The sequence below is a fragment of the Chiloscyllium punctatum genome, chromosome 8, assembly GCF_047496795.1.
Source record: "Chiloscyllium punctatum isolate Juve2018m chromosome 8, sChiPun1.3, whole genome shotgun sequence".
Classification (NCBI taxonomy): domain Eukaryota; kingdom Metazoa; phylum Chordata; class Chondrichthyes; order Orectolobiformes; family Hemiscylliidae; genus Chiloscyllium; species Chiloscyllium punctatum.
The window spans coordinates 14,001,480-14,027,526 of NC_092746.1; the positions used below are offsets into that span (position 1 = coordinate 14,001,480).

Below are 26,047 nucleotides of genomic sequence, written 5' to 3' on the forward strand. Positions count from 1 at the left end.
TAAGTGGTGGACTGCATCTGTCTACAATATATATTAATGAATTGGGCAAAGTAAATATGTTTAGTCAAATTTGAAGCTGACAAAAATAAGTGGAAAGGCACGTTGTGAGAGGGATAGAAAGAAACATAAGCCAGCAAATTGTTGGCAAATGGAGTATAACATTGAAAATGTGAAACTGTTCATTTTGGAAGAGAGAACAAAACAGCAGCATTATTGAAATATAGAACAACTGCAGAAAGCTGCTACACAGAGGGACTTGGCGTTATTGTGCACTGCAAGGTGTTGATGAGACTACATCTGGAGTACTGTGAGCAGTTTTGACACCCTTACTTAAGGAAAGATATTATTTAATTGGATGCAGTTAAGAGAATGTCCACTATGATCCCTGGTAAGAAGGAATTGCCTTATGAGCAAAGATTAAGCAGGTTAGGACTCTACTCATTGGAATTTAGAAGATGAGAGGTGATCTTGTTGAAACATATTGGATTCTGAAGGGGCTTGACAGGGTAAATGCCAAAAGGATGGTTCGCCTCATGGGAGAGGCTAGGGCCAGATAGCATAGTCTCAAAATTAAGGTATACCAATTTAAGACTTTGGTGAGAAGGAAGTTCTTCCCTCAGATTGTTAAGAGTCTTTGGAACGCCTTACCACAGGGAGCTGTGAGGGCAGATCAGATGTATATTTAACTCTGAGGTAGACTTTTGATCAGAAGGGAATCAAGTGTTACGGTGAAAAAGCAGGAAAGTGGACATGAGGAGTGTCAGAGCTGGCTTAAGGGACTGAACAGCATACTTCTGTTCCTATTTCATGTGGTCTTTACATTCAAACTTCACTATAAACAGAGCAACACACATGCAGAGCTCAATTAATTTATTGTTTGTAACTTTCATAACTGAAGCCTGTACAACACTGTCATAAAGAGAAACAATGCGAGTAAATTCCAAATGGTTCCTTTCAGTGATGTATCTGCTTAAACCGAAGTCCACAATAACCACATGTTCCAACTTTTGTCTCTTTGTCCTGAGAAAGAAAAAGATAAATCAAGACATCATTCAAAATATGAACAATACTCAAAATATTTTACCTGAGAATTAAATTACTAAATATAATGGTGTATATATACACATTACATATAATTGTAATTTTTATATTTCAATTTGTTATTCGATGCTTAGGAATGCACTCATGGTACTCAATACACAAGTTAATATGAGGGCAGAGCAGTTAGATACGATCTATATGGATTTCAGTAAGGCGCTCGACAAGGTTCCCCATGGGAGACTGATTAGCAAGGTTAGATCTCATGGAATACAAGGAGAACTAGCCATTTGGATACAGAACTGGCTCAAAAAGGTAGAAAACAGAGGGTGGTTGTGGAGGGTTGCTGTTCAGACTGAAGGCCTGTGACCAGTGGAGTGCCACAAGGATCGGTGCTGGGTCCTCTACTTTTTGTCATTTACATAAATGATTTGGATGCAAGCATAAGAGGTACAGTTAGTAAGTTTGCAGATGACACCAAAATTGGAGATACAGTGACAGCGAAGAGGGTTACCTCAGATTACAACAGGATCTGGACCAGATGGGTCAATGGGCTAAGAAGTGGCAGATGGAGTTTAATTCAGATAAATGAGAGGTGCTGCATTTTGGGAAAGCAAATCTTAGCAGGACTTATACACTTAATAGTAAGGTCCTAGGGAGTGTTGCTGAACAAAGACACCTTGGAGTGCAGGTTCATAGCTCCTTGAAAGTGGAGTCGTAGGTAGATAGGATAGTGAAGGTGGTGTTTGGTATGCTTTCCTTTATTGGTCAGAGTATTGAGTACAGGAGTTGGGAGGTCATGTTGCAGCTGTACAGGACATTGGTTAGGCCACTGTTGGAATATTGCCTGCAATTCTGGTCTCAATCCTATCTGAAAGATGTTGTGAAACTTGAAAGGGTTCAGAAAAGATTTACAAGGATGTTGCCAGGATTGGAGAATCTGAGCTATAGGGAGAGGCTGAACAGGCTGGGGCTGTTTTCCCTGAGCATTGGAGGCGGAGGGGTGACTTTAGAGAAGTTTACAAAATTATGAGGGACATGGATAGGATAAATAGACAAAGTATTTTCCCTGGGGTTGGGGAGTCCAGAGCTAGAGGGCATAGGTTTAGGGTGAGAGGGGAAAGATATAAAAGAGACCTACGGGGCAACTTTTTCACGCGGAGAGTGGTACGTGCATGGAATGAGCTGCCAGAGGATGTGGAGGAGGCTGGTACAATTGCAACATTTAAGAGGCATTTGGATGGGTATTTGAATAGGAAGGGTTTGGAGGGATATGGGCCGGATGCTGGCAGGTGGGACTAGATTGGGTTGGGATATCTGGTCAGCATGGACAGGTTAGACCGAAATGTCTGTTTCCATGCTGTACATCTCTACGACTCTATACGATTGTCTAAAACAATGGTTTCCCTTGGGATTTGAACTGAATATGGCTTTCAAAGGACTGGAAAGTGAGTATGAGACATGGCAGCAGTAACAAATTAAGCTGCACTGTTTTGCAACAAGTGAACATACAGAGTAGGGCATGCAACTCTTCAAGTTTGCCTCCCAATTCAATTAGTTCATGATTGATCACTACTTTAAATCTATTTACCTGCCTCAGCTCTGTCTCCCTCATCACCCTTGCCTAACAAAATCCCAACAATCCAGTATCTACAGTAGAGAATTACAGATTTCTACTAACTTGTGTCAAAAAGTGTTTTGTGATTCCTTCAGATTGTCAATTGGCCTGTAGTGATTATAAGATTAGCAAATATTTTAATCATTCTATAACTTCATAAATCTATGGCTTTAGAGAACAACTAAAATGATTGCTAATTCTAATAACATTCAGTTCCATTTATTAAAATCAAGATGTCTGAAATTAATTTCTAACAAACATTAGATGCATTATGGCTGAAAAGTGTTGCTGGAAAAGCTCAGCAGGTCAGGCAGCATCCAAGGAGCAAGAGAATCGAAATGTCGATTCTCTTGCTCCTTGGATGCTGCCTGACCTGCTGCGCTTTTCCAGCAACACATTTTTCAGCTCTGATCTCAAGCATCTGCAGTCCTCACTTTCTCCTATTAGATGCATTATGCAGAGATGGGGAAATGGTGGCAATGTGGTAATCCAGACAGTGATATCATGGCAGCTAGTGGAATTTAAACTCAATTCATAAAACCCAAAATTAAGAAATTGGCTAAGTATAGCTGATCATGAAACTGTTGTCAATCGGTGTAAATCTGCAATCTGGTTCACAAACGTCCATTTGGGAAGGATATCTGCCTGGTCTGGCGTACAGGTGACTCAAGATCCACAGCAATGACTCTGAAATGACCGAGCAACTCATCCAGTTCAAAGGCAATTAGGGATGCTCCCTGGCAGTGATGCCAATATTCTATGAAATATTTTTATTTGAACAATGTCAAGCTACAACATCTAAAACCAAATTTACATTATTCGCTTTTTTTTATTGTAAGTTTCCCAAACTTACACTGTGCTTAGCAAAGAGGTAGTTTCCAATAATTGTCTTGAATGCTTTATTTTCTGATGTAGTCTCAAGAAAAACAGAGGTCACAGAAATGTATATACAAAACTGACCTCTCTGAGAAAGCAACCTTGCTATCAGGTAATTTGATAGCTTCCATGGACAATCTTCTTAACCCACCACTACCACGTCCCAATCATCTGTTTTATAGAAGGTAGAGAAAAGTGGCTAGTTTCCCCAATTGGAAAACCAGGGCGACTTGCATGATGGGTTGGGAAGTTTGGTTGGGAGAGCAGGTAGGGGCCTTCAACTGCTCCACTTTGGGGGCAATCCCAGCCGAGGTCAAGAGGTGGTCTCTGAAAACTATACCACTGCCTTGTCATCGATAGCCTTCCCTCCCCTCGTGACCTCAACCTCTCAAACAGTGCATTAAGAAACACTCAACTTTCTGTCGATGGATACCCCAAGCATTAGGCCTCAACCAATGAGCTTTGGAATCCAACCTCTGATTGGCTGGTAGTCTCTGGTGAACTGGAATGCTCTTAAATGGCTAACTGGAAGAGATACTGCATATTTTCTCAGCGGTTTAGATAGCGTGTTTGGCACTATCCAACACGCTCACCCTCACAGGCTATACACAATCAAGAAAAACCTACCCATAAATGCAGCATATTCTTAGCATTTCAACAAGGAATTATACATATGAAAGTTGGTAAAAACCGCTTTGTTCATGTAATTAGATTATCTGAATGAATACAAGCCAAACACATTCTTCCCACATATACCCTGCACATGCACAATAGTTTTATCTTCATACGAAGTAAATCATTTTTCCTTGCAAGAGTCATGTGCAGATACTTAATAGCTGTGATTCAAGATTCAGGAGAATTTATGACAGATCCCAACTTTCTACCATCAACATTTAAAGAACACACATTGCAATCAAATACTTACCAAATTTATATACACCTTAGGATGCCCAAGAGCTCCACCACCACCATCACATGAAACCACTCTGTCTGATACCTCAGTTACAGGCTCCTCAGCTACTAACTCAATGGCAAAGTTTTCATTTACCTATCAAAATACAGTTGGAAGAACACAAAGTTTAATATTTCAGCTTTGACCAAAACAAACATCAAAATTCCCTCTCAGAAGCTGCAAATGCTCCAGTTATTTTTCACTTTTGTTTTACAGGTACACAATCTGCTATCCGAAACCATCATGGGCAAGCTGGTTTTCAGAATTTTTTGGATTTCAGATTAAGTGACAGTTTCACAGCGAAATAAAAATAATCTTACCGAACAGCAGACACACTTGTGAGTACTTCGAGCGCTGAGACAGAATTGATGCCTGCCAGTGCTGGGCCATGCTGCAACATCATATCTGAGTGACGTGGGTCAAGTGGGTGTGGAGTTGGGTTAACTGTTTGCACGCCAAACAATCTTGTCATGGAGAAAACAACTTCACAAAAAAAAAACTTTGGATTTCGTATAAAGGATTGTGCACCTGTATAACTAATATGTTCAGGTATTTGATATTTAAAATAGTACTCAGTGGTAGAGACCATTATCAAGCATCTACCTTAAAACCAGCACTTCAAGTTATATCAAAATACATAGATTGAGTGTTTATGGTTTTTCATTCTTGATGCAAATTTGGAGAGACAGAAGTACTGGTTTTACTTGACATAAAATAATGCATGCTGATCTCAGTCTTTGGATTTACAATATTATTGCACATTAAATTTTGGATTTCTGCATGTTATATAATAAAAAAATTCTCTACTAAAAAGGCCAGGAGCAGACAACTAAGGTGGTAAATGGGAGTACAACTGAAACAGCACAACACAAATTTGTTGATTTTGAAAAGTCAATTTAGCAAGCAGTAAGGTAGAACATATAAGACTTCAGGAGGATGTGGACACCGTTGCAGAGTGGCCAGTCAGATAGTAAATACAATTCAATAGAGAAGAATGAAACAACACACTTTGGGAGGAAAAATCAAGAACTGCGAGTATGCATTTAGTGCAAAATCACTGCAGGATGTGAAACAACAGAATTAAAATTAGTTAACAATTGAAGTATATCATTCTATCTTAAAGTCTCAATGTGGATGCATGAAGTCAAGAAGAGCAAACATTTTATGCTTTAGAAATATGGATAAAGATAACAATAGAAAATTGTTATAATAAAGTTATGATCAACTAGGAGAGAGTGAGGACTGCAGATGCTGGAGACCAGAGTTGAAAAATGTGATGCTGGAAAAACACAGCAGGCCAAGCAACATCTGAGGAGCAGTAGAATCGATGTTTTGGGCAAAAGCCCTTCTTCAGGAATGAAGAATAATAAAGTTATGCACAGCAGGAGGTTATTCCACATTTAATGATCTGGTCAATTCTGCGATCGTATAAGTGAAAAGGCATTCACCATGAAGCCAGGAATAGAACATTCATTATGAGGAGATACTTAAAGTAACAGTATTAGTTTCATTGGAGCTTAGAAAGACATAAAAATATGATATGATTGTTTTAAAATTGTGAAGAATATTGATAGAAATACTTCCACTCTTTAGGAAATATTGAGAGGGAGGGGTAGAATCTGATAGAATAACTCAAATGATAAAATGATCAAACTCCAACAATTTGACTTCTAAGCTTTGACACTAACAAATATTGTCAGAACATTAGATATAGTGACAAATCTAATTCTAAACAGTTCCTTGAACAAACTGAATTTCATATGTTTGAAAGAAGAGAAAATGGCTATAAATTTGAACATCAGAATATTATAAACTATGCAAAACATTTTAAGATCTACAGTTAAATTTCAGAACAACTTTTCTGTAATATTCCTGCATTCCATGCACAATGGCTCAGAAAATGTTACTTTGGTCACTAGAGGTAGATCTCAAATCCCTGGAACTTCCTGACAATGCAACTTACAAGTTTCGGTCAAAGAATTGGAATTTAGTCAAAACTGAAAATGCTACATAAATGACCATCGTTGAGACAGAATTTAAGATCAACAGTGAATGATACGCAGAACACTTGCCTGAAAATGTCTTAATGGGGTATTGCACTGAAACATGCAGTGTAAAAATTTAGTTAGATGCAGTACCCTTTACTGGATCTGTGAGAAGCAAAAACTACTCATCCCTCTTCTTAATCAGATTGAAGAATTGAACAGTGGCAGGCAGAGACTGAATGAGGAAATTTAATTAATTCAATGAAAATCAGTTACAGTACTGAAAACAAAACAAGGGGAAGACAAATGAATTAAGAGAATAAGAAAATATTAAAATATTTAACTAAACACGTGCAATGAAGTTGCTATCTGATTTAAACTTTGGTAATGATGAACGTTATTAGCCTTACTGCTATTTTACTTACAAAATCCTGGCCATTGTCTCTACCATTTCAATTTTAGCAAGCTTTTTTATTTATAATGTTTTTCAAAAGCTTTGAAAATTCTGCCCATAGATAATAACACTTCAAGTATGACAAATTAATAGCCACCTTACTTAAAATGATATTGTCACACAGCATAGTAACAGATCCTTCAGTCCAACCAGTCCATGCCAAACTAAACTAGCCCTTATCCCTCTAAACCATTTCTATTCATATATCTATCAACTATCTTAATTGTCTTCATAATTTTGAAGCAACTTAACTTGATTATCAGGATATATTACAAATGTCACTTTCTTTCACAATTATGGGATCAATGGTTAAAATGCAGATTTGCAAGTGTAGAAATTTATTTTGACATTCAACTTCAGGCACAAATAATCAAAAGAGGGAAAGAAAAATTTTCTAGACATTTTCTAGACTATAAGGATATACATTGGCGAACATGGCTTCTTCTAAGTAACACACCTGACACCCACTAGCTATTGCTGTCATTGGATACGGCATGTGCTGCCAGTCTACACTGGTCAACTAGGGACATTTCAATCTGCTTTTGAAAACTGGAACCAATGTAAAAGGTTTGGATCACTACTATTCTGATGTGCAGTATCCAATATCCTTAAAATCTATACCATTCACTTAATTAGCACAAAGTTTTGTTGAAGCAAAGAAGCTGGTCACCAAAATAATATTCAGCATGTCACTTTTTTCCATTTCTGATTCAATCTAACCAAGAATCATCAACAGCAATTAGTAATATTTATTATTGTTACCAACACAGACAATGTTGAATTAAACAAAAATTGGTGAGTAATCTCACCAAATATATTGACAAATAATAGGCTAAAGATCACAAAAATTCAATAGACTTTTTTTATATTGAAAGAGGCTTAACCCTTTCAACTTGCATCACCATCATGGAAAACACCCAAACCTTGGCATTGAAAAAGTGTTTGAATGTTATTAAGGTCCATTATGTTAGAGAATCAAAGATAAGAAACAAAGTATCAGAACCAAAAATTATGCAATTAGTGTTTTAACCTACAAATAATATATCCCACACATTACAATAAGTGGAAACTAAGCAGGGGAAGGAGAAAATTATTGGGCCCAGATTTTTAAAAGCAATAAAAGAACAAAAACAAAGCAATTTGCAGTAAGGGAAACAGGAAACCATTAAAATCATACAAGCGATAAGAAAAGGCAGTGTGGCTTAGAAGATGTAGCTACAGAACATCAAACAAGAGGTAAAAACTCTTGCAAGAATTTGAAATGAGCAACAGAATCTTAGAATTGATGCATTGGCGTTATGGACCAGACCAAACACCCTCAACAGTCTGTGTTCATTTACTATAGACAAAGCACAGCAAAAGAAAGAAGAAATTGGAAAGAATTCAACTCGACTGGGAAACTTAACAGAATAATAGATTAATTACTAAACTAACTATTCCATTTTGTAGCATCCCATAAACACACCAGTGGCAAAGGTAAATTCAGTAAAATAGATTTCTCACATGCAGTTTTCTAGTCCAAAGGACAAACATCAGGAGAAAACCCAGAGGAGGCAGGTGGGTCGTATTGTAGCTACCAAATCCAACTTCAAGACCCTAGCAGCAACTGCCACTGAAAAACCAGGGCTATAAATCCTGGATCTGAGAGAGCTTGACCACCTCACCCATTCAGGCTGCTTCTATTGTTGCAACTTTAAAAAAAAATTACACAACTGTTTATTTTATGGGCTCTGAATAGACTCCGCACCACCTCTCTTTCAATCTTTCTTCAATAAATAAACCAGGACAAAATACACCTCTTAAAGCCATAGTATTGCCACTTTGGGTATAGGGAATCACTCTGTCCAAGAGCAGGAATGATAAAAGTTCAAAATTGAACAGGACACAACTTGTGAAGCAGACTGCAGGAACTGATGGAAGTTTTTATAAGAGCTCCAACAAGGAAAACTGCAAGGATACCCTTCAGAAATTTACATTCAAGATAACACAGCCATGAACTTGTACATTTGAAAGGAAGCTGTATAATATTGTTAGCACTTGACCAGAAGCATTTCAGCTTCTGGATATCAGGAATGGTTTGGAAGTAACTGAATCAACAGCAAAATCTTTTGCATAACAAAAAAATTCTTATTGGAATTGCTGTTTTAAAATTATATAGAAGAATTAAATGATGAATACTAGAAACACGTAAAAAGTTAAAGCATGTTACAATGCAACATATAGAAATGCTTAAATGTCACAGAATGAACCTTCTGTTTGGTTGTGTTCTAACATTGATCTTAATTCTTCAAGTATTACACAGGAATTCATCATTGCCAGGTTGCAGGGTTTGCAGACAAAGATGCCCATTTCAAAGACTCATTCCCCCTGGTTACATAGAATCCCTCTAGTGTGAAAACAGGCCAATCGGTCCACCAAGTCCATGCTGACCCTCCAAACAGCATTCCATCCCGACCCACAACCACTAGTCAATCCTCATTACCCCACATTTATCATGGCTAATCCATCTAATTTGCACATCCCTGGACACTATGGGCAATTTAGCATGGCCAATCCATCAACCTACACATATTTGCATTATGGGACGAAACTGGAGCATCTGGAGGAAATGTACCCACACACACAGAGAATTTGCAAACTCCACACAGACAGTCGCCTGAGAATGGAATCAAACTTGGGTCCCTTGTGCTGAGGGGCAGCAGTGTTAACCGCTGAGCATCTGCATCATCATCGTCAGACCATATTAATCAACTAAAAGACTGACTTTTAAAGAAGGTTTACATTACTGTAACTGATGTTACAGTAATGTAAACTTGCCCAGCCAAATTGTGAAAATGAAATCAAAGTTAAAAAATTAAAGCAGCACATGAAAAAAAAGAGAAAGGAGGCAAACAGAACTAAAATAAGGACAGGGTAAGGAGATCAAAATGTTTGAATGTTTTTAAAATTCACTCACTGAACATTGGTGTTGCTGACTGGCCAGCATTTATTGCCCATCCCTAGCTGCTCGAGAAGGTGGTGTGAGCTGCTTTCTTGAACCACTGCAGTCCACGTGCTGTGCGTTGAACTTAATGCCCTTAGGAAGGGAATTCCACAATTTTGACTCAGCGGTATTAAAGGAAGGGCGATATATTTCCAAGTCAGAATGGTGAGTAGCTTGCAAGGGAACTGCCAGGTGGTGGTGTTCCCATGTATCTTTTGCCCTGGCCTTTCCAGATGCAAGTGGTCATCGGTTTGGAAGGTGCTGTCTAAAGAGTTTTGCTGAATTTTCAGAGTGAATCTTGGAGATAGTACGCACTGCTGTCATTGAACATTAGTGGTGGCGGAGTGGATATTTGTGCATATTGTGCCAATTGAGTGGGCTGCTTGTCCTGGAAGATGTCAAGCTTAAGTGTTGGAGCTGTACCCATCAGGCGAGTAGGAAGGACACCATCACACTGACTTGTGCCTTGCAGATGGTGGTCAGGCTTTAGACAGTCAGAAGGTGAGTTATTTGCTGCAGTATTTCTGCCTCTGACCTGCTCAGTGTGTATGTGGAAGTCCAGTTGACCTTTTGGTCAATGGTAACCCCAGGATATTGGTCATGGGTTAGATTCAGTGATATTAATACTATTGAATGTCAAGAGTCAGTGGTTAAATTGTCTCTTACTGTAAACGGTCATTGCCTGCCATTTGGGTGGTGTGATTATTACTTGTCACTTGTCAGACCCAACCATGATACTGTCCAGATCTTGTTACATTTGAACATTAACTGCATCAGTATCCTGAACATTGGCGAGGTTCCCTTGTGATTGCACACTTATGACCTTTCCAGGAAGGTAATGGTCTAGTGGCATTGATCACCAGCCTATTAATCTAAAGACCTAATTATTATTCTGGGGATTCATGCTCAAACTCTGCCATGGCTGATGGTGAAATTCGAATTCAATAAAAATCTGGAATTAAGAATCTAATGATGATCATGAAACTATTGATGATTGCCAGGAAAAGCTCAGCTGGTTCACTAATGCCATTTAGGGAAGGAAACTACTTTTCTGACTCCAGACCCATAGAATCATCATCCAATTCTGTGAATTAACTAAATAAAATGTTTTAAAGAAGGGATGGTCATTGGTGAACATAATTGGGTCAAAGACACTACCCAGAGGAACTGCTGCTAAAATCGGGGATGGCTGACTTCTGACAACCACAGAAGTGACCCACCCTCCCATTCTGGCACTTTCCCCTGCCACCGCAGGAACTGTAAAACCTGTGCCCACACCTCCTCCCTCACCTCTATCCAAGGCCCCAAAGGAGCCTTCCACATCCATCAAAGTTTCACCTGCACATCCACCAATATCATTTATTGTATCCGTTGCTCCCGATGTGGTCTCCTCTACATTGGGGAGACTGGGCGCCTCCTAGCAGAGCGCTTTGGGAACATCTCCGAGACACCCGCACCAATCAACCAAACCGCCCCGTGGCCCAACATTTCAACTCCCCCTCCCACTCTGCCGAGGACATGGAGGTCCTGGGCCTCCTTCACCGCCGCTCCCTCACCACCAGACGCCTGGAGGAAGAACGCCTCATCTTCCGCCTCGGAACACTTCAACCCCAGGGCATCAATGTGGACTTCAACAGCTTCCTCATTTCCCCTTCCCCCACCTCATCCTAGTTTCAAACTTCTAGCTCAGTTACTGTCTCCTTGACTTGTCCGACCTGCCTATCTTCTTTTCCATCTATCCACTCCACCCTCTCCTCCTTGACCTATCACCTTCATCTCCTCCCCCCCTCACCCATTGTACTCTATGCTACTCTCTCCCCACCCCCACCCTCCTCCAGCTTATCTCTCCATGCTTCAAGCTCACTGCCTTTATTCCTGATGAAGGGCTTTTGCCCGAAACGTTGATTTCGCTGCTCGTTGGATGCTGCCTGAACTGCTGTGCTCTTCCAGCACCACTAATCCAGTATTTGATTTTCAGCATCTGCAGTCATTGTTTTTACCTATAAGCTGGTTACTCTTACCAAAACTGACTTGGAAAGACGTATTTGAGGTCAGCAGGTTGATAACGTCAAGTATGTTTGTTCCTCACTATCTGCCGCAGACTCAGCGTGGCAGCCATCGCCTTTAGAACCTGACCAGCTCAGTCAATAGTTCTGCTGTTGAGCCACTTTGGTATGGTCTGGCAGATTTGAAATCCCCCACCCAGAGTACATTCTTCACCCTTGCCACCTTGTACTTTAGTACTAAAGTGAGTCTGAATACTGATGGTCAGTTAGCTCAGTTGGTTGGATAGCTGGTTTACAAAGCAATACCAAGAGCATGGGTCCATTTCCACACTGGTTGAGGTTGCTCAACCTCACTTGAGATGTGGTCACCCTCAGGTTAAACCCACCACCAGTTATCTCTCTCTAATGAGACAACAGCCATCAGATGATGGCGACTTTTTTAGTTTGACTATTTAAGTACCCTTACTGCCAATTTTAATATTGTAACTTAAGAGCTGAAATCATGCACAACTAGGAAGACAAATATCCAGAGCATTCCAAATATCTCTACAACCTTGAAAAACTTACTTCTTTCTGTCGACCGACAAATCTGACTTTCCTATAATCACCCTCTTCGTAAACCTGAAACAAAATAAAGTGTTTTTTAACCATCAGCAGCAGAAATTTCATTATATCGATCTTTGTGAATTTCAATATATAATACATACTATTCTGAGGGACTGTAATAATGCTCGTCTGTGAGTATAATAACTATCATTCAAATAAATTGCAACATTATGATTTGTACTGTCTACTATTACGATTGGAGGTAAGGTTTCAAATCTTTAACACAGAAAATGCTATAAACATTCATCATGTGAGGAAACCAAACACACCAACTGCTGAGAAATAATATCGGATCAAAAAATGAATGGGTAATAAAATGATAGCATTTTTAGTCATTAGTTTAAAAAAAAGCAAAGTACCAGAGTTTTAATTCACAATATATATACTTTCTGTTTTTGAATTTTTACGAGATTTTGAAACAATGAGCATAAATGCATTTAAAGAGAAGCTTGATGACACGAGGGTAAATGGAATAGTGAACGGCATTATATGAATGAGGAACAACATGAGGACGTTCATGCAGAACTGAATAACTACAGTGCACCTGTGGCATGAAATAGCATGCTTTTGCACTGATTATATTATACAATAGCAAGCATGTATTAAAAAAATCTGTCAAGTTGTGTGGCCCTATGCATGAAAAACTTTCAAAACATACGTTTAAAAAAAAAGCGATGCAGCAGCATGAATCTTTGTTTGGATGTTCATCTCCATGTTTTTTTAAAAAAGTATTTTCATCAGACGCAGGTATCCCTGGCACGGCTACAATTTTCTGCCTATCCTTAATGGCCCTCTTCATAGGTTGCTAAGCCATTTCAGAGGACAGTCAAGGGTAAACCAGAGTTCTGTAGATCTGGACTTGTGTGTGGGTCACACCAGATAAGACTGGCCGATACCTTGGACAGGAGTAAATCAAATGGTATTTTCCATAATTGGTGGTCATTCTATTGCACAATTACTGAGATTAGCTTTATATTCCAGATTTATTTTTCATTAATTGAATTTAAATTCCAAAACGGTGAGATTTGAAACATGCCTCAGGGCATTAGCCTGAACCAAAGAATTGCCCAACAAAGACAGAAGGCTTATGAAAACTGTATAAATGAGATTAACATAAATGAGATTAACATAAATGAGCTTGTATTAACTGGAGTTTAGAAGAATGAGAGGAGATCTTATTGAAGTATACGATTCTTAACAAATATAACAGGGTAGATGCCGAAAGGCTGTTATCCCTTGTAGGAGAATTGAGGACCAAAGTGCATAATCTCACAGTAAGGTGTCGCTCATAAAAGAGAGATGGAAGGGATTTTCTTTTCTCAGAGTGTGGAGAATCTGTGGGATTCTTTACCACAGAAGGCTTTTGAGGCTGGATAATTAGGTATATTCAAGGCTGAGTTGGACAGATTTCTAAAGCAGGACAGTGGAGTTAAGTTTATCAAATCAGCCACGATTGCACTGAATGGTAGAGTGGATTCAATGCCAAATGACCTACTTCTACTCCTGTTTTGAACTGTACCTCCTTCTCAAAGTAGAGTGCCCACCTGCAACATTTAGTACATAGACTGTTAACAAATAGTTCAGGGTCAATACATACTAAACAGCTAATCAGAAAACTGTGACAAAGATTTAAGTCTTTCACAACATTTGTTTTTATATTTTAAAAAAGCGAACAAATTTTCTGCGTAAGATGAAACATCTTTTTAATCAGTAGCAAATATTTCCACATTAAAGTCAATTTTTTTCCTCCACCTCAAGTATCTCCACACAATAACAGTAATTGGTTATGTATCCAATTGTTATTTGTAAAACCTTGCAACATGAAAAATAGCTGCTATACTTCAAAACTAATAGCAGGTTACTAGGCTTCAAAAGGAACCTATTTCATGTGAAAGCCTTGAACAGAGTTCTGGAAAACATGATAAGCATTAAGTGTCATTCCTTTCTCTCGCTCTCTCTCTCTTCACACACACACACACAAACCCCCCCCCCCTTCCCGCAACACCCCACACACCCCACCCCCCACACCCCCCCCCCCCCCACCCCCACCCTTTGCCACATTTATTATCTTGAAAGAATTAGTAATTACAGGTCTTAAATCATTGTAATTTGATGTAAATGTGTGTATGAGTGGAATCAGAAAGGATATGGTTGGGGGAATTTCACTGAGATTTATACAATGATGATGTAGATAAGATGATTCAAAAACATTGCTTTAAGGTTAGTCAGGGCAGTTGAACACAAGGACATAAATTTAAAGCAGATGTTAGAAAAATGTGTCAACACAAAAGGCGATAAATATTTGGAATAATCTACTAGGTAAGTTTGTACAGTCAAAGAGATGGATGTCTTCTGAATTCTAGGAAAGAGGCTTCTAACTATTAATCTCTTTGCAAACATGAGATCATTTGGAAAGAAAAACACGAAAGGACTTTAAAAGTTCTGTATATAATTCCTTCAAAGTCCTCAAGAAATATTACACATAATATTCAGCATTAACAGACAGTAAAATTTAAAAATTTCTCTTATGTGAATATAAAATGATCTTGACCAATATTTGCATTAGGCTTGCAAATTTATTTGTACACAGTTTTGAAAGTGATTGAGCAGTACAAAATGACATGATCCTACCTAAATTAAATATTCACTGATAAAAAAAATTAAAAAGGTGTATTTTCAGTTTGTTAAATTTTGTGCTAAATTTGGGTAAATAGTGTGGAATAATTGCTGAGCTTATCTTTAGTAAGGTGAAATAAAAACGGAAAATGCTGGAAACACTAAGTAATTATGACAGCATCTGTGAAGGAATCTACCCCAATTAGAATTGTGAAATTTCAAACCCATCAACTGACAATCCCAAAAATCGGTCAGCTCATGATAAACATATTTTATGAAGAAAACATTGCCAAACTTTGACCCTGTCATTATTCTTTTTATTGACAATAATACATTTAATACTATATATGGTTTAAACTTTTAGCATCTGGGGATGGACAGTAAATGTTGGCCAGCCAGTGACCCTCACATCCCATGAGTGAATTAAAAAAGACCACAAAGTCTTCGGCGGGAGTCAAAATAAATTACTGCTCCTAAAATGTAACGGACTGTTCTGTGGACAACAGTTTCTCTGATACCTCACCAAGACAGGATGACTTCATGTTTAAAGGTTTCTGGGTCATTTAATATTAGGAAACAAATCTCAGTCAAGATCTGTCCACATTTCTGTCAACAAAATATGGACATTTTCAAAACAGGAGTCACTGATCACTTTACACAATAGTGTATCAGTTAAATTTACTCCTCCCAGCCCAGGATACTGAATCCAATACCTAGATCTCTACAGCTGTCCTGGTTGAAATCAGGCAACATACTATACAAAAGCAAATATTGCAGATGTTTCAAATTTGAAATAAAAATCAAAAACGCAGGACCAGTAGCATGTGGAACGAGAATGACCCAGACCCCACAGTCTCCAGAAAGTCAGACACCGGACATACCTTGAAGATGTGCTATGGGACTCCTGAGAAGTCACAATAAAAGAAATTCCCCACCCCTCAGGGCTCTCCAGTCTCCAAACGTCAGAGATATCAGACACTTCTGGTATACTAATTTGGATAGCTATGCAGGAAAAGTAAAAACCAAGTATAATCCCTGGGTAACTACTCAACCACCTTTCCCAATTACACACAATGCTCTGTCCACACCCCTTCAAATCACCTGATACGTACCTGATCAGATCTGATTAGTCCCCGACTACCCACTACCTGTGGCCCGTACTGACATAACACAATTATTCCCCAAATCCACACCAACTGCAGTAAAGGAGGAATTTCTAGGATTTTGATCCAGTGACAATGAAGAAATAGGGACAAAGTTTCAGGATAGGTTGGCTTATGACTTGGAGGGGATCTTAGTGGTGGTGGTATTCCCATACATCTGCTGTCCTTTTGCATCTAAGTGATAGAGCTCTCCAGTTTGGAAGGCACTGGCAGAGGAGTCTTGGGAAGTTGCTACCATGCATCTTGGACTTGGTGCATACTGCTGTCACTGCATTGGTGTTGAAAGTTTAAGGTGGATTGAAGTTTCACTTGATTTCACGTTTAGGCTGTTGGAAGTCAATAAACTTTGATTAACATTGGGCTTGGGTTCAAAAAAGTCACTGGGACAAATGAAGCAGATTTTCATGCTGTTAGGAGAAAGGGCAACAAGTACCTTTTTCCTAGGGTGAAGGACTCCAAAACTAGAGGGCATTGATTTAAGGGAGTTTATTTTCGTTAAAGGTGAGAGGGGAAAAGATTTAAAAAGGACCTGAGGGGTAACCTTCTCACACAGAGGGTAGTACGTGATTGAAACAAGCTTCCAGAGGAAGTGGTACAGGCGGGTAGAACTACAGTACTTAAAAAGCATCCAAATGAGTATATGAATGGGAAGGGTTTAAGAGAAAAATGGGCCAAATGCTGGCAAATGGGACTTGGTCAAATTGGAATGTCTTGTCAGCTTGGAAAAGTTAGACCGAAGTGTTTGTTTCCACGCTGAGTTATGATGCTTTTGTAAAAATTCGTTCATAAGATGTCATAAAACAATCTCATGGAACCTTCTTGAAGAGGAGCAGGGAATTGTCTTGTCTGGTGTTCTAGGCCAGGCTGGCTAGGCCACCATTTATTTCCCATCCATAATTGCTCCAGAAAGGTGACAGTGATAAGCTGCCTTCCTAAATAATACAAGTCTTGGGATACTGTGACACCGACAGTGCTATCAAGAAGAGAGTTCAGAAGTTTGTGCTGGTCTCAGTGAAGGAACGGTGATATACTTCCATGTCAGGATGGTGAGAGGCTTGAAAGGAAGCTTACGGGTGATGCCATTCTCATAGATCTGCTGCCTTGTTCTTCTAAGTATTCATGTTCAATGGGTTGGAAGGTACTGCCAGAGAAGCCTTGGGGAGTTATTGCAGTGCACCTTGTATAGCACATGGTACACACAGCTACTGCTTTGTATTCACAGAGGGAGGATTCAGAGAGATGTCCTCAGAGTTATAAGAACACCAGACAAGACAATTCCCTGCTCCTCTTCAAGAAGGTTCCATGAGATTGTTTTATGACAAGTGTGGACATCATAAACTATTTTTCATAACAGCCAGCAGTCTAGCATGGCATTTAAAAAACAACCACTTTATTCACCTTTATCTCATAGATGGATAGTTAGATAATCAACTTGAGAAGCAAAAATTATTTAAAGCAAATGACTTGCACTTCCCAGTTCTTTTGCTTGCACACTGCATAATAAATCTGAGATATTAGCAGAAAGGTATAACAGAATAAGTTTTTTACACAGGCAGTGCCATTACAAACAAACAGACAACAAAAATTTCATAAAACAACCAGTTGCATGCAGCTGAAAGACCTTCATCAATGACACAACCTTGGTTAGAAATTCAGAATTGACATTGAATATTGATGATTCCAGCATACCCTCACAACTCCAATGACAGTCAAGATCATGGCAGCCTACTGCTGTATTCAAATAACTATATATGCCATGCAAATGCTAAACAATGATCATTTAAACAAGATCCAACCAGCACCCCTTAAAAATCACAGAATCTCCGTCGTTAATATCCATGAATCTCCATCAACCAGAAGGTTAACTAGACTAGAACTGTGGTTAGAACACTTTGGCAAGAGATGATGGTGAATATTCATTGAATATCTTATCTCCTCACCTCCCAATGTCCCTCCACTACCTACAAAGCTCAAGTCACAAAACTGATGTAATACTTATCACTTTCCACAATGCATGTAGCTATACCGTACTTAAGAACCTCTTCACCATCCAAGCCAAAACATTTACTTTAACTGTGTACTTTGACTCAATACCCACTACTTGCATTACCAGCACATGGTAGTTTGAAGTGTGCACGACCTGTAGACTGTATTATAGTATGTTAGCATGAACATAGGATTGATTAGCTAATAGGAAGCAGATGGTGGTGATAAAAAGATCTTTTCCAGCTTGGTAAGGTATTACCTGTCATTGGATAGGCATATGGACAAGACTGGAATAGTGTAGGTTAGATGGGCTTCAGATTGGTTTCACAGGTCAACATCGAGGGCCAAAGGGCTTCTACTGTGCTGTAATGTTCCATGTTCTATGTGCCACAATGGTCAGTGCTGGTTCCTCAATTATTTAGAATCAATGCTTATAATATGAAAGAAGGAATCAGATATTATGATAGCTAAGTTTTCTGATGACATTTTCTGAAATGTAAAAAAGTAAGTTGTCCACTGGGATGAAGGGTTTATCTCATGAGTAAAGGATAAACAGGTTACCTTTATACCCAACACAGCTTAGAAGAATGAGAGATGATCTTTCTGAAATTAATAAGATCGGAGGTAAATGGGTAGGATGGACACCTGGAAGGTGTTTCCTCACGGTGAAACTAAAATTAGAAGACACTGTTTAATGCACTGTTTCCCTTTTAAGATTAGGATGAGAATTTTATTTGCCTTCAAAGGATCATAAAAAAGTGTGAATTTCTCTTCCTCAAAATTTATTCAAGGCAGAGTTCAGTTTTAGATAGACAAGGGAGAGAAGGGCTAATGGGTGCAGACAGGAAAGTGAAGTGAAACCACAACCAGAACAGCCATAATCATATTGAATGGTGGAGCAGGCTCAAAGGTCAAACAGCTTACACCTGCTTATAAACCCTATATTGCTAACTCAAAGCTTAATTTGACAACACTTCCACACCTTACAATTTCTATCACTACGAAGGATAAGCATCACCTCCAAGTTTCACTTTTGATATACACTACTCTGATGGCCTTTATCACTTATCCTGTCATCGATGAATCTAACACCATGCGGGGTCACCATAACCATAACAACCACAGGTGATGATTATTTTAGGACAGATAATGGAGGATAAGCAATAAACAAAGATTTATGAGCATCAGTCACATCCTTAAACACAACATGATAACTTAGCATTGCTTAAGAATACACATTTTGTCAAAGCTTTCTGTCGTGCGCTCAAGACAGTAAAGAATACCAGTTTAAGGGGAAAATCAGCATTTATCTTGCACAAAATGAGTGATACAGCCTACATTCCTGGCATCACCACCACTGAAATTTCCAACTTATTTGCCCAAAAATTTGTTTCTCAATTTCCCTCTGACTATTAGGGGGTCTATATACAATCCCAATAAGGTGATCATCCCGTTCTTATTTCTCAGTTCCGCCCAAATAACTTCCCTAGATGATTAGATTTTGAAATTATGTTTTCAAGAGAATGCACAGTGTAAACTGGTGGCTATGAATGATATCAACTCTAAGTTAATTTCATCCTGAAACAGTCTGGGACTTTTAAAACATGCAGAGGCTGTGTATTAGCACACTTCATTGTAATATAAAGGGGATGTGCACAGCATTTCACATTAAGAATGTTCAGCATATCAGAAATACCACACCAGGTCTACAAAAAAGTGAAAACTGGTGTTGTAATTTTTAACGTTTTGACAAGATATTTCTTACAGTGAAATAACATTGGAGCAGAAGGACAGTGCCCTCAGAGTCTTTAGATGATTACACACTTTAGTGCATTGGTAAACATTAAATTACTGAAAGCTGGAAACCTTTAATGAGCAGATTATACATGTGTAGAAAGTATACCTTATTAAGAATACTATCTGGAAATATGTCCAGATGTTGCAATTCCCCAAAAGTAATTTCTCAATGCAATAGAATTCCACTAAAACTCCAATGGGACACTGTTTGTGTAAACTTGGCTTTTCTACTAAACATTGCCTTTGGGTATGAGACGCATTGCAGTAACAGATTTGGAATTTTAGAATTTAATTAGGTTTGGGGGCTCAGGGAATGGATTGTGCAATGAGCTACAACACTGCCTTTTCAACCTTAGGAAGTGGATTTGAACATAATCCAGATTTTTGAACAAGAATGAATCAGTGAGGGTACAACAACGAACTGAGCCAAGCTGCTGAAAGGTCACAGTCTGTGTGGATCAACAATCCACACATGTGAACTGACAACCTTACTTACAGCAACTATTTGGAAGACTAGTGTAAAAAATTATGATCATGCTGAAATCTCAAAACTGCACAAATTTTATAAAGCAACATCTACATTTTTTGAAATAAAAATCACAGAGGCTTTTGGTCCAAGTCAAACATACAGCATATCAGGCTTGAAAGTGTCCAGTCCTCACATAAGGTACCAGAAATAGAAGTGTTCTATTTTCTAGCACAGTGAGGAAACACGAGCGTAGCAATTATGTTTGTCTCATAATTCAGAAACCTGGATAATGATCTGGAGGCAAGTTCAAACCCCACCAGGGCAGCTATGAAACTTAAATTCCATTAATTAAAATTAAACAACCTGGAATTAAAAAAAACTAGTGTCAGTAATAGTGAACATGTAACTGCCAGATTGTCATCAAAAGTGTAGGGAAGGAAATTTGCCATGCTTACCCAGTATGACCTACGACTTTCCAGCTTGCAAACGTGATCTATAAAAACCTTGCAAGTCACACAGCTAACAAAATTTTGAGAACTGAAATAAATGTTTGCTTTGTTAATGACATCTACATTCCGAATTATTATGGAAAAGTATACTGGTGATCGTACTGCTTTCTAACTATTGAGGGAAATAATTATCTAGATTTCCAATGAGACACAAGAGGTTAGTAGTTACCATATTGGGCAACAGTAACTTATTCTTGCAAGTTATTTACCACATTGTATGGAAAATAGTAGCAGAGGTAGTACATGACAAGGGGTGCAGCTTGAATTTGAGCATATTTCAGCATTACCATCAGACACTATCATAACCCACACTTAAATTGTATTAAGTATCTTTTAGTCATTTTGTGATCTTAGGTAGACCACATCAAAATGGGTGAAGACTGAAATCTTAAAGATAGTGTTAAATATACTCAGCAGGTCCAGCATCTGAAGAGTTGTATTTATTACTCTATATAAAAGTGCTGCCAGACCTTCTAAGCATTTGCAGTTTTTTTCAGTTTTTTGAAACACAGAAGTGTTATTGATAATTGGGACATTGAGAAGAGGCCAAGATGGATCACCTACTAGCACTTTTGGTTGAGAATGAATGCAAATGTGCCAGCCTTTTCTTTTGCCCTGACATGTTGGGCTTCACCCCATCATTGAGAATAGGAATATTAGTATAGCCTCCATCAATAGTTAGTCATTTAAATTGTCCACGAATATTCGTGTAAAGTAGTAGTAGGGCTGTACAGCTTATATCTGATCTGCAACTGAGAGATCACATAGCTCTGTCTCTAAGCAGCTTCCCCACTATTTAGCTTGAACATAATCCCAAGTTGTAGCTTCATTGTTCTATGGCTTTGAAATATAATTTGATTGACTGTCTTAAGTTATTCAGATGCTTATTTTAAACAAATCTATTTAATGTTCTCTTACAAAAGGAAGAGAAGAATATGATCAGGCTGGTAATCTAGGCCCTTCCATGTATTTTATATGTTACAGCATTGTTGATGGTTCAGTTCCAACTAATGCTTTTCATCAAGAAATTACCTGTGCAAACTTACAGAAGTGAACTGGAAAACTATGGAGATTTCATTATTTTGAAACATGTGAAGATTTACAGTCTAATTGAAATCTGCTACTTATGACTAATAAAATGTTGTAGTTTCAGCTTGATTAATTTTGAAGTACTGCCATTATAGATAAACATAAACTTTTACACTCCAAGTTCCCTAACAATTAACTTATTTTTAGTTGGGGGAGGGGTACTGGAACAGAAACTTCACTTCTCTTCAAATGAGCTACCAGGAACTTCCATCAAATCATCAGAATTAGGGACATTTGTGGATGATTGCAAAAATTTCAGCATCATTTGCAATTCCTTAGATAATCAAGCAATCCACGTCCAAATGCAGCAACGCTTGGACAATATTAGGTTTGGACTAATCAGTGGCAAATAGCATTCATAGCACAGATGTGTCAGGCAATGACTATCTCCAATGAGAGAGTGTCTGAATATCTTCTTTATACTGGATGGCATTACCACTGCAAATATCAATATCCTGTGGGTAGCCATTGACCAAAAATGAACTGGAACAATCATATAAATACTGTGACTACACAGCAGGTCAGAAGCTGGGAATTCTGTGGTGAGTAATGTACGTCCTCAGTCCCAAATTCTGCCCTCAATCTATGATACACAAATCAAGAGTGTAAAGAATATTCTCAACTTGTCTAGGTGAGTGCCGTTCCAGAACAAGGCAGTCTGCTTGACTGGCACTCTTTTCAACGTTTTCTCCCTCCACCACTGACAGACAGTGGCAGCAGTGTGCATCACCTACAAGATACACTACAGCAACTCACCAAGTTTCCTTGAACAGCACTTTCCAAATCTGCAACTTCTACCATCTAGAAGGATGAGGCTAGTAGATGCACAGGAACATGCCCATCCTCATGATTCCCCTGTCCAATCAAGCTGTCCTTCAAGATACACATTATCCTGACCTGAAACTATAGCACTGTTCCTTCATTCTTGTTGGGTCACAATCTCAGATCGCCTTTCCTCACAAAAATGTAAATGTAACTACAGGGATATCACATGGAACAGAACTGTTCAATGACTGAGCACGCCAATTTTAATATCGGAGCCCTAGTTTGTCTCATGTGCAGCTTGAGATTGGGTAAGGCAGAGACCATTTAAAAATTGTGGGAAAGGGGCATTTGCTATGGTCCACAGGTAAATTTGATTTCTGTCCAGAGCTTGCTTAGGTGGAAAACACAGGTGAAATACTTTCAAGAATCTGAATTCATGGTCTTTTGATTAATTTTGGAGTAGAGTAGTTGTTCAACTTTACAATATGTGAGACAGCGAAGTCATTTTAGAGTCATTTGAGATTGTTTCAGGCTTGCAATTAAGCACTGCAATCACTATCAAACAGTAGGGATAAACCCCAACAAGTAATAGTAATGGGATCGCTGCTGTTAGAGAAGCAAAACCTTCAGCAGTGAAATTGATAGTTTAAAACATGGAGGTTGGGGAACAGGTCATCCACCTCAGTAGATTGCTTGAGACTTCCACTACGATGCTGAAAACAATCTGAGATAACAGACAAAATCAAATCATGTAGTGTTGCAACTTAAGTGTGAAGCAGAATAAATCATATTATATACTTCAAATATTTAAGTGCATTTTTTGGTTTTAGTTAGTTGATTTAAAGGTAAGGCTTACAATGGCAGGGGGCTTCAGACCCATGGCATGTGTATCTTGCTTGATGTGGGAGCACAAGGATGTGGCTGACATTCCTGACTCTTACACTTGCAAGACGTGTGTCCAGCTGCAGCTCCTGTTTGACTGTATGACGGGGCTCTGGAGCTGCGGACGGATTCACTGTGGAGCATCCGCACCACAGGTTAGAATCGCTGAGGGAGAGAGTGAATGGGTGAACAAAAGGCAGAAAAAGAGCAGGAAGGCAGCGCAGGTGTCCTCTGCGGTCATCTCACTTCAAAACAGGTATACTGTTTTGGATACTGTTGGGGGCAATGGCTCACCAGGGGAGGGCAGCAGTTGCCATGATCATGGCACCGTGGTGGACATTGCTGTTCTGAGGAGCAGCAAAAAGACTCATAGGGCCATAGTCATAGGGGATTCTATTGTAAGGGGAGTAGATCAGCAGTTCTGTGGACAAAAATGGGACTCCCAGATGGTATATTGCATCCCAAGTGCTCGGATCAGGGATTTCACCTATCGGCTGCAGAGCATTCTAAAAAAGGGAAGGTGAACAGCCAGTTGTCTTGGTGCATATAGGCACCAACGATACAAGTAAAAAACGAGATGAGGTCCTGAAAGCAGAATTCAGGGAGCTAGGAGAGAAGTTAAAAAGGCAGACTTCAAAAGGTAGTGATCTTAGATTACTACCATGCCACATGCTAGCTAGTGTAGAAATGAAAGGATGGTTTGAGGGATGGTGTAGGAGGGAGGGATTCAGATTTGTTGGACATTTGGACCCGTTCTGGGGAAGGTGGGACTACACCTGAACCAGACTGGAACTAATGTCCTTGGGGGAGTTTTTGCTACTGCTGTTGGGGAGGTTTTAAACTAATATGGCAGGGGGCTGGAAACCAGAAGAGAAGACAAATGGACAGCAATGTGGAAACTGGAGACTGTAAGAATCATGAAGTTAGCATTAATAAGAGGAAGAGCAGGCAGATGAACGCAAAAGAACTGGCAGCCTGAAGTGCATCCACGTTAATGCAAGGAGTATAGTGGGTAAGACAGATGAACTTAGGGAGTGGATTGGTGCCTAGGAGTATGACATTATTGCGATCACAGATGGGAGCGATTGGAACCTAAATGTTCCAGGATATAGATGCTTCAGATAGGACAGGGAGGAAAGTGAAGGGGGGGTAGGAGTTGCATTGCTGGTAAAGGATGATATCACAACTGTGCTAAAGGAGGACACTATGGAGGGCGTGAGTAGTGAGGCATTATGGGTGAAGCTGAGAAATAGGAAGGGTGCAGTTACATTGTTGGGGCTGTATTACAGGCCTCCCAACAGTGAGTATGAGGTAGAAGAACACATAGGTAAACAGATTATGGAAAGACGTAGAGTCAACAGGGTGGTGATGGGACTTTATAATTTTCCCAACACTGACTGGGATACACTTCGTATCAGAGGTCTGGATGGGGTAGAATTCGTAAGAAGCGTCCAGGAGAGTTTTCTCCAGCAGTAGGTCAATAGTCCGACAAAGGAAGGGCCATACTAGATCTGGTGTTGGGGAATGAGCCAGGCTAGGTGGTAGAAGTTGCGGTGGGGGATTTCTTTGGGAACAGTGACCACAATTCTGTAAGTTTTAGAATATTCATAGACAAAGATGAGAGTGGTCCTAAGGGAAGAGTACTAAACTGGGCCAAGGCCAATTATATCAAAATTAGGCAGGAGCTGGGAAATGTGGATTGGACACAGCTATTTGAAGGGAAGTCCACATATGATATGTGGGAGGCTTTCAAAGATAGTGCAGGATAGGCACGTCCCATTGAAAGCAAAGGATAGGAAAGGCAAAATTCGTGAACCGTGGATAACAGTAGAAACAGTACGACTAGCCAAGAGGAAAAGGGAACAGGCCCTGGAGGAATATCGGGAGAGTAGGACCAGTCTTAAAAGAGGAATCAAGTTGGCTAAAAGAGGTCATGAAATAGCTTTAGAGAGCCAAATTAAGGAGAATTCCAAAGCCTTTTATTCATATAAGACGCAAGCGGGCAACTCGAGAAGGATTGGTCCACTAAAAGGTTAAGGAAGGAAGACTGTGCGTCGATCGTGAGAAATGGGTGAGATTCTGAATGATTACTTTGCATCAGTGTTCACGGAGAAGAGGGCTATGATGCATGTTGAGATTAGAGATAGAAGTTTGATTACTTTAGATCACGTTGACATAGTAGGAAAGATGTGATGGGTAGGCGAGAGGTTATTAAGGTGGACAAATCCCCAGGACTGGATGTGATCTATCCTG

General features: G+C 39.3%; 1 protein-coding gene across 1 annotated transcript in view; it reads right to left on the minus strand.

The window, feature by feature from the left end:
* Positions 1–855: 855 nt before the first annotated feature.
* ndufs6 (NADH:ubiquinone oxidoreductase subunit S6) overlaps positions 856–26,047 on the minus strand; it is a 37,318-nt gene continuing 12,126 nt past the window's right edge. The window contains exons 2-4 of the mRNA XM_072575167.1: positions 12,480–12,533; positions 4,458–4,580; positions 856–1,020 (exon numbers count right to left, since the gene is read on the minus strand). Of these exons, the coding sequence (XP_072431268.1) occupies positions 955–1,020; positions 4,458–4,580; positions 12,480–12,533 (243 nt within the window). The 3' untranslated portion in view covers positions 856–954. The remainder of the gene's footprint in view (positions 1,021–4,457; positions 4,581–12,479; positions 12,534–26,047) is intronic.